General features: G+C 44.1%; 1 protein-coding gene across 1 annotated transcript; it reads left to right on the top strand.

Annotated features, from left to right (window-relative positions):
- The first annotated feature begins 434 nt into the window (after positions 1–434).
- On the top strand, positions 435–7,193 carry LOC117857859 (kinesin-like protein KIN-7A). Its single transcript, XM_034740752.2, has 15 exons — positions 435–731; positions 1,636–1,975; positions 2,058–2,147; positions 2,229–2,329; positions 2,436–2,549; positions 2,638–2,719; positions 2,792–2,859; positions 2,946–3,005; positions 3,087–3,211; positions 4,323–4,521; positions 4,619–4,750; positions 4,844–4,936; positions 5,017–5,904; positions 6,009–6,328; positions 6,558–7,193. The coding sequence occupies exons 2-15, from the start codon at positions 1,735–1,737 to the stop codon at positions 6,898–6,900; spliced, it is 2,856 nt and encodes a 951-aa protein (XP_034596643.1). The 5' UTR covers positions 435–731; positions 1,636–1,734; the 3' UTR covers positions 6,901–7,193.
- Positions 7,194–10,115: the final 2,922 nt, after the last annotated feature.

Genomic DNA, 10,115 nt, shown 5'->3' with positions numbered 1-10,115 from the left:
TAGCAATAAGTGCAGAGTCACGCGCGCCATGTTTTTCTGAATTTAAACAGTGCATTAAACACACTTAGCTCATAAAACAAATTCAAAACTAGGGTCACCACCGTTGAACAACGGAATGATCGACCCAGCTCAACACTCCCTATTCTCCACTAGTTCCCCGTGTGCAGTGTACGGTGTACCCACTCCTGGGGACACATACCGGCGGAACTCCCCTTCAATCACAGGCAAATTCAAAGCCTATCATAAACCGTCACTCACCGACTCGTGGGTCCATGCCCAGAACTCCCCTATGGTGGCCCACCTGCAGCCAGACAGCCGAGCATCCGCCCCGGCAACAAATGGCTTTGGTTGACGCCTTCCAAACTAGCCGTTGCTCAGCCCCAAGACTCGCTTGTCGCTTCACGCCAACAGCACCACCCGCTCCGCTCCCTCGAATTATTTTTCCTCGCTCCTCTCTCTCCCTCTGTTGCTCGCTCTCTAGTCTCTCTCCTCTCCACGGCAACGAGCCGGCGAATTCAAACGGTACAAGTAGAGAGAGAAAGAGAGCAGCACCGTGCACCACCTCGACCCAGCCCATCCACCAGAGCAAGCAAACGGCTCCTCCTCTCGCCGCAAGCGCACGCGCACCGTCGGCAGCGCGGCCCGCGGCACTCGGCCTCCCCGCCGGCCTCCTTGTTGCGCGCGCCTGGGGGCTGCTCGGCCGGATCGCCCTCCCCTACCCGGCCGCTCTGGTGAGTGGCTTCTCTGCTTTTCCTCCTCCTCCCCTCTTCTCGAATCCCTCGTTTCCTCCCACGGCCGTTGGTTCCACGGCTTGCCGCCTTCAGCCGGCGGAGCTGTCGTGTCCGGCGGGGTGGGCCCTAGCATCCGCCGGCCGATCTACTCCTGTGGTCGACGCGGGCTGGGCAGCACCCGTGCAGGCGGAGAAGTTTCCGCCGGTTTTCTCAGTGGCGGGGGTGCGGCGCAGATTAGGAAATTCGTTTGGTTCGTTTTGGGTAGATTTGTTCTAGAAAGGAAGGTAGTTTATCTGCGGCTGGTCGCTTGCGGGATTTCTTATTTTTGGTAACAGTAGTTCTTCGATTCGGGTTTCCATACGTAAATCCCACTTACTACCGTCGACGCATCTCCCGGGGTTTCGGTGTTGCCCATTCTGAGAAGGGTCGGATCAGTCTGGAGTTTTAAATACAGTTTCCGTTGGGGGCATTGCGAGATTTGAAATTAGCAATTTCTCGTGTACATTGCACGGAATCAAAATGGTGCTTGTTACATGACATGAACAATCCAAACCACTATTACAGGGAAATTGCTTTGTTCGTTGCATGTGTACTTGCATGGATAAACGGAAATCAGAGCTGCATTTTCTTTTCTCTATTACTGGGTTTCCATTTTGTGCCACATTTGATCGTTTGGTCTGTAGATCCCTGCGCAATAATAAAGTGGCAAACTAATGCTTGTAATTTATTTCCGATGGTAGAAAATAAACATTTATTTATTTGGATAGAACTATGTAAGGGGCACGTTTTAGAAAATGTCTTTACTAGTTTGTCAGCATTTGTGTTTATGATCAATGGTGAAATTTGTTTGTTACATTCATGTGACTATGAAAAATTACCCTTGACCATTGTTGCATTTCAGCAGATCCAGTGTCTATTTTCCACACGAATTTTGTGAGAAGGCCTCCAGTTCCTTGTTCAATTCCAGGAATTTGTTTTTTAGATTATACAGCGAGATTATAAAATGGGTGCATCAAGACCACCAAGCACTCCTGCATCAAAGGGTGAGCGCACACCAATGTCAACTCCTGGTGGCAGCTCAAGGGCCAAGGAGGAGAAGATCTTTGTTACAGTGAGGGTGCGGCCCTTAAGCAAGAAGGAGCTGGCTGTGAAGGATGAAGTAGCATGGGAATGCGCTGATAGCCAGACAATCTTGTACAAGGGCCCCCCACAGGACCGGGCTGCACCAACCTCTTATACTTTTGGTAGTATTGAATTATCAATTCATGAACAATGCAGCTCAAGAAAATCTGTTTGCAACTAATCAATGTCTTTATGTCCCTCCAGATAAGGTTTTTGGGCCAGCTTGCCAAACAGATGTAGTCTATGAAGAGGGAGCTAAGGATGTTGCAATGTCTGCATTGACAGGCATTAATGGTAGGTTAAGGCCAGTTTGTATGTTGGTTGTAGTGAAATGATCATCTGCAAGTGACCCCTTACCTTGTGTTTGTTTTGCAGCCACCATTTTTGCATATGGGCAAACCAGCAGTGGTAAAACATTCACGATGAGAGGTGTTACAGAGAGTGCTGTCAATGATATTTATAGGCACATAGATAATGTGAGTTTTGTAAATCTGAGGATGTCAATGCTTTTGTACTGTTATGGATGATTGCTTCCTAACATGCCCATATTAAGTATTATAACACATTATTTTTCTTGTTTAGACTCCTGAGAGGGAATTTGTTATCAAAATATCTGCTATGGAAATATACAATGAGATTGTGAAGGATCTTCTACGACCTGACTCTGCCCCCCTTCGGTTGTTAGATGATCCTGAGGTTTGTTTACAACTGACTTGGTTTATACAATGCCCAACAAAATTTTGATGCTATAGTGATCTAAATGATAATATTTTCTGTTGTACAGAAAGGAACCATCGTGGAGAAGTTGCAAGAAGAAATTGCTAAGGACAGCCAACATCTGAGGCATCTAATCAGCATCTGTGAAGGTAAATAATAAATACTGTAAAAAAGGAAATGAATCGAGCTAATCACTTTAACACTCTTCCAAATGATTGCAGAACAAAGACAGGTTGGGGAGACAGCACTAAATGACACTAGTTCACGTTCTCACCAAATCATTAGGCTGGTATGTATGCTGTTTACATGGAGTCATTCCAAGAAAAAACATGGTGAGGAAAGTATTAATCTTTTGTGGTGTATTTGTTTATCCAGACACTCGAGAGCAGGCTCCGGGAAGTGTCAGGATGTGTTAAATCTTTTGTTGCTAACCTGGTAAGCATACTTTCCTACTTTTAGTTTTGGATATTGGTATGCTGAATTCATAATTTGAATAATTGCTGGCTCTGTTTGCAGAATTTTGTTGACCTTGCTGGAAGTGAACGAGCTGCACAAACACATGCCATAGGTGCAAGGTTGAAAGAGGGTTGCCATATAAATCGCAGCTTGTTGACTTTGACTACTGTCATCAGAAAGCTAAGGTACGAGTGACTTTTCTCTGCATTCATCTAGAAAGTGTAATGTTGAAGATTTCTGCTGTTGAAATGCATCCGATGAACTCTGCATTAACTGTATTAGTTTTGTTATTAGTTTACTCTTAGTTCTAGTTATTATATGTTGGATGTGTTCAAGTTTAATGGGTGTAACTTAGGTCACAACAAATTCATAGATGAGTGCACATGGATGATGTGCTAACAAAAAATGTATCAGATGAAATACATTCTGCTAACATACTGTTTTCTTATTGTTCCAATTGCTATCTAGCAAGTCAGTTAGCATGTCTGGAAAAACTTATAATTTGTTTGTCTCATGGTAGTGCAATCTTTCTTTTAAGAACGCAATTCGTTGATCTGTTGGCTTAAATCACTGAAAGCCAAAACTGGAGGATGGTTTTTGAAATGTGTGGGGGATACGTTAAGCAGTTATGCTCCAGTTTTGGTATAACTTCTAGATGACTTTTGCATATTGCTGGTCCATGAATTCATCTCGCTGAGCAAAAACCCCTAGATGACTACTGCATATTAACTGATTTGCTGTTATATTCAATTGTGTTCAAGTTTGACCTTCAACAATCTATAACTTAAGGTTTAATGAAAGATAATATCTCACACGTTAAACAGCATATCGTGTTAAAATAACTGCTATACAGTTTCCTTGTATAAGTGGACCGTCAACAATGTAGAGATAAGTTCTACTTTAGAATAAACAAAAGTGTAGTGCCTCTCCCAAAAACTGTTTTTTTGCATATTTGGTATAAGCACAATGGATTGAAAATGACTTTTTCAGTCCTTCCTGAATTGCTCATGTTGAAGAAATAGTTACTGGTCAGGTATTCATTGTGGTTTAAAGAACTCTCGGTATTCTTGAACGTTTCTGCTATTCTGCATTACAAATTCGTACATCCAAATCCCAAGTAGCAGGAAAAGTTGGCTGAGTCTTCTTTTGCAACGCATACAGTTTCTGCAATCGTAAAGCATTCAGATTATATGAGCTAGAAAGACATGCATTGTTTCTTGTTTTGAATAGAAAATTCTAGCAACAAATATACATCTTTATTTGGAAATGAAACCTAATTGTAAATTTCAATTGCAGTTCAGAGAAGCGAAGTGGACACATACCCTACAGGGATTCAAAGCTGACACGTATTTTACAGCTTTCTTTGGGTGGAAACGCAAGAACAGCAATCATCTGTACTATGAGCCCAGCTCTGACACATGTAGAACAATCTAGAAATACTCTATTCTTTGCAACCTGTGCAAAAGAGGTCACAAATACTGCAAAAGTTAATATGGTAAGGGTTGTGAGTTGTGATTCTGAGTCAACATTTCTTTGTGCCTTATTGTTGAAAAAACATCAATGAACAACTCATCAATACATTTTTCATACAGGTTGTATCAGATAAGCAATTGGTGAAGCACCTTCAGACAGAAGTTGCTAGACTAGAAGCAGAGCTGAGAACCCCTGACCGTGCCTCCTCTTCTGATATCCTCATAATGGAAAAGGACAGGAAGATTAGACAGGTAATGTCTCTAACGGTCTCATAGGCTTTCAAGAGTTCATTGAATACTTAAAAATGTTACCTTTTTTAATGATCTAACCAGTGAATTCTGTAGATGGAAGTTGAAATAGAGGAACTCAGGAAACAGAGAGATAATGCACAGTCAGAGCTCGAAGAACTGCGGAAGAAGAAGGGTGATCACCAGCCAGTAAGAATCTGCCTTTGCTCATCCAGAACTTCTCTTTTTTACCATTAGCTAACCCTTTGAATTCCACTCTATTCTTGCAGGGGTGGAATCCTTTTGACTCACCACAAAAAGCCCGAAAGTGCCTCACATTTTCGGGATCATTAGAGCCAAGTAACAAAATTAAGATGAGGAGCTCGATTAGGCAATCATCTACTGCTCCATTCGTGTTAAAACATGAAATCCGCAAGCTGGAGCAGCTGCAGCAACAGCTTGAGGTTGAAGCAAACCGCGCCATTGAAGTACTTCACAAAGAAGTTCAATGCCACAAGCATGGCAACCAGGATGCTGCAGAAACTATTGCTAAACTTCAGGCAGAAATCAGGGAGATGCAAGCTGTTAGGTCTGAGAACGGAGACGTGGAGATGATTACAGATGAAGCAAATGGATCTGATTTGAAAGATGAGATCTCTAGACTTCATATGCAAGACAATGATATTGCCAAACTCGAGGCAAAGTTAGAAAATGTGCAACGTTCTATTGACAGATTGGTGATGTCACTTCCAAATGTTGCCATGCCATGTAATGAGACTACCCCAAAGTCCAACAGATCAAAGAAGAAGAAGAGAATGCTTCTTCCACTGGGTGTGAGCAACAACATAAACAGAGCAAATCTTCTAAGAGCACCTTGCTCTCCCCACTCTTCTAGTAGGCCTTCAGAATCAGAAGTTGAGAACAGGGCCCCAGAAGGTGACACTGTGTCTGTTGAAGGATCAGAAAAGGCTACTCCCACCAAGAGTGAAGATGGAGATATATCATCACGTGATGAAACACCACGCTATAGGCGATCCAGCTCAGTGAATATGAAAAAGATGCAGCGGATGTTTCAAAATGCGGCAGAGGAAAACGTGAGGAGCATCAGAGCTTATGTGACTGAATTGAAGGAACGAGTTGCAAAACTTCAGTACCAAAAGCAGCTGCTAGTCTGCCAGGTTCTGACCTCACCTGATCTTGGACACATAAAAATGATGTTATCCCTGGAAAATTGTTCTGTTTTCATTCTGCTAAAATCTGATTCTTTTATAATCTTTCACAGGTCTTGGAGTTGGAATCTAATGAAGGAAAGTCAAATGATGACTTGGAAGAGGATAATTCTGGGCCTCTACAGGACACTCCTGATTCATGGGACAGATTATTCAAGGAGCAGATGCAGCACATTATTCAATTGTGGGATCTCTGCCATGTATCTATCATTCATAGGACACAGTTCTACCTGTTATTCAGGGGAGATAGGGCTGATCAGATATACATCGAAGTTGAAGTAAGAAGACTGACATGGTTGCAACAACACTTTGCTGAGGTCGGTGATGCAAGCCCTGCAGCTGGTGATGACACTGCAGTTTCGCTTGTCTCCAGGTAACTGACTAGTATCTAACATGCTGTTTGTTTTCTGAGTTTTACCAATCATGGCAATTGGTTCTAGCAGGAAGAAAAACTAGTGCTGAAGTTTACATGACCTTTAGCCATAGTGAAGCATTGCTGTGTCCCTTAGTCATGACTGAAAGTGCAATCATGACATAGATACTGGTTGTTTATTTTCTGTCTGGATCTAACTCACCTTTCGTTTTGTTTTACCTTTGCACAGTATCAAGGCATTGAGGAATGAGCGGGAATTTCTTGCAAGAAGGATGGGGTCAAGGCTAACAGATGAAGAGCGGGAGCGCCTCTTCATTAAATGGCAGGTCCCCCTCGATGCTAAGCAGAGAAAGCTGCAGCTTGTGAACAAGCTCTGGACTGACCCGAACGATCAGGTGCACATCGAGGAGAGCGCGGATCTGGTGGCCCGGCTGGTTGGATTCTGTGAGGGTGGCAACATCAGCAAAGAGATGTTTGAGCTCAACTTTGCAGTCCCCACAAGTAGGAAGCCGTGGCTGGTGGGCTGGCAACCCATTTCAAACATGATCAGGGAGAAAACTCAACTTTGGTAAGCAGATGGAAGTATCTAGCCCCTTTAAAATAAGGAGCAAAAAGATTATACATTTCATGACGGTCAGTTGAACTCTGGACTTGTTGATCAAGGGGGGAAGTGTCTGATCTTCCGGGTGGTCAAGACCAGAAGCGATCTCATACCCTTCTTGTAGATGGTGAATTCATGTAGTGGTGCCTCTTTCTTCGGAAAAGTGTAGAGAGAATTTGAATGTTCTCGCATTCTTTATTGTGTAGACCGATGCCAAGAGAAGCTCACATGTTTCTTTCTAATTTACGCAAGTTTCGTTGTTCATTCGTTTTATTATCTGGATTTTACTTCGTGACCGAACACTTCCTTCCTCACCCTAATCTGGATTTTACTCCGCGGACACGGAGCGTGAGTGGTGGGCCTGCCTTACTCCTTCCCATTTCTCACTTGTACCCTAGCTTCCTTCCCATTTCTCACCTGAACGCGGTCTAGCTGGGGTGTGGGATGGCTGGCCCCGATGTTGGGGCGGCACAGTCTAGCGTGGGCTGCTATGGCCCTGACGGTGTGGTTTGGCTAGGGTAGGGGGTGGCTGACCACAGTGCGGCAGGCAGGGTAGGCCAGCAAGGGCGTACCGTGGCAGGCTGGTCCCGGCTAGTGGCAAGGAGGTGGCGTAACGAGGCATTCCCGACCGGCCACGGCTCTAATGCGGGGAGCAGACCTAGCCGGTGGTGAGGGAACGACGTTGTTCGTCGCTGGAGCATCGGGAGCCACGCGTGCTCGGAGGCACGGGGGCACGTGGAGCGGCGTGAGATCCGGCAGCAGAGCTCGAGACGCGCTGCGATACTAGATGGCACAACTGGAGGAAGAAGAGTTCCTTACCGGGGATCATTGCTTATACGCCATAATCTAGATGTGATGCATATCGAGAAGAATATTTGTGAGAGCTTGCTTGGGACTTTGCTTGGTTTAGTAGGTAAATGTAAGGATAGTGAGAAGGCTTGACTTGATCTGCAAGAATTGGGTATAAGAAAGGATCAACATCCATTGCCCGAGAAAGGTAAATATTGCCACCAACATTGTACTCGTTTGGTGATTCTAAAAAGAAAATTCTATGCAAATTTCTAGAAGGTGTTAAGATGCCCGATGGTTATGACTCTAATATCAAGAGATGTGTTGATGTCGATGGTTGCAAGGTTGCTAGACTTAAAAGTCATGACTACCAAGTTATATTACAAAAACTCTTACCCTTAGTGGTACGCCACATATTGCCTGAAAGATGTAGTGATCCTATTGATCGAGCTCATGAGGTTTTTTAACTCAATATGTTCAAAGGAGCTTGAGGATTCTGAAATTGAAGAACTTAACAATTCGATTGGACAGACCCTTTATCGACTTGAGATGATAATCCCTCCAGCATTTTTTGATATTATGATGCAGTTACTAGTTCATATTGTTTGGGAGGCTGGACTTGGAGGCCCTGTTTGCTATAGATGAATATATCCAGTTGAGAGGTACCTGCGTACCCTCAAAGGCTATGTGAGGAACAAAGCATGCCCAGAAGGTTCAATAGCAGAGGGATATATCTCGGAGGAGTGCCTTACATTCTGTTCTCGGTTCTTTGAAGATGTTAGTACAAAGCTGAATCGACCAGATCGTCAAGAAAAGAGCAGTGTTAGTGAACCCCTTCTGGTCTAAGTGTATTTGAGAGCATGGACTACAACTGCAAGAAAACTTCTCAAATCGAGACCACGTCTTATTTTGACTTGCATAGGATGAGGCACTACATAAGATCCAACTTTGATGAGGCCTTTCCATGAATAAAGAGTACATGTAAAATCAGTTTTTTTTTAAGAATGTGTTCATTATGTAACTGAGATAAGGTCTAATTTCCTTTTTGTTGCAGTGAGCATACGGAGGAATTGAAGAAAACCAACACACAAAATGTTGAACAAAGGCACAAGCATCAATTTGTTTCATGGTTTGAGCGTAAAGTGAGTCATATTTCTGTTCAATTAAATTCATAACATATGTTCCTAACATATGTTTCATGAAAAAGCAGATGATATGATATATTCTCTATCTCGTGGTCTAGATCATCGATTTTGTGTGTATAACATATGCTCCGTCAATGGATTTTTCTTCCGGACAACACATGTAGAGAAAAATCTATCAAAATAAAACAGTGGTGTTGTCATCAAGGGTGTTGGGTTTTCGTCAAAAGTAAGGCAAGATGAAGTCAGAACACAAAAGCGGAGATACGTCGAACGAGTGTAACTTTGGCTGTCTTATCGATGAATAGTGTCCGTTTCAAAGGGGACGGTTCACATCCTTTTATAGCACTATAAAGTTACATTTCCGTATACCCGTTATACCCATACCTAACCACTACATTCCAGGCATATTCCGTACAAGGCAGTAACTTAACCCTCACTCGAGATGTTGCTATCAAGCGAGATTACATTTCTGGCCCCTCCCAGAGTCTTTTTTTTACCAAAGTGTTCCACGGTTGAAGCGAACCCGGAACTGCTCTGATCTTTCCTTTTTCTACTCGTTAGCTTCGCTCGCACCAAGTGTGCCTCCATGCGTGCTCCACCTTCGTTGGCAAGGACCCGCCAACCTCGGACCTCGGTCGTAGCATCTCCTCGAAGTTGAGTCGCTAGGAGCTTCGTGTTGGCCATAACTTTGGGGATCCTCGCCTGCGAAATCAAAGAACGAATATCTTCAAATGAGTTAGCTTCGGTTAGTCATTAACTTTGGGGAAGAGTATAACTACGAGGTCAAGTTGGTGTCGAGGAGAGCTCTGCGCCGGCTTCGTTCAGGGTGCGTTGTGGGACGGTCCCCAACAGTAGCCCCTCGTGGGTGAGGTCAAAAAATGCCGTCGACAGAACCGGCGAAAAGTCGAAGAACGCCCCCAAAACGTCACCCTGAGAGACGGCGTGTACCGAGGCATTTACTGTTGGGCAGGGGCACCAACTTCCTTTGCCATGCGACGGTTGGTGATTCGAGGCGCCGTAAAGGCGTCTTTTGGCATTTTTTACCATGCCTATATAAGGTTTGCCGGGGGGCCAGGTCATTTTTTACGCCATCATTTTCGAGCTATAGGCTTTCGTTGCTTGCGCCTTCGCTGAGTGCCTTCGTTGCGTCTTCTTGGCAGGAAGCGTTTGGGTCGCAGCAGCTTCGCTTTTTGTGGTAAGGGTAGCTTGAGTTTTTTGGTCGCGGTTGTTTTCCTTGATTTCTTTTAACATT

Source organism: Setaria viridis, chromosome 5 (assembly GCF_005286985.2).
Source record: "Setaria viridis chromosome 5, Setaria_viridis_v4.0, whole genome shotgun sequence".
Lineage (NCBI taxonomy): Eukaryota > Viridiplantae > Streptophyta > Magnoliopsida > Poales > Poaceae > Setaria > Setaria viridis.
The sequence above is the reverse complement of the archived record's forward strand: the minus strand, read 5'-3'. Positions and strand labels throughout refer to the sequence as shown.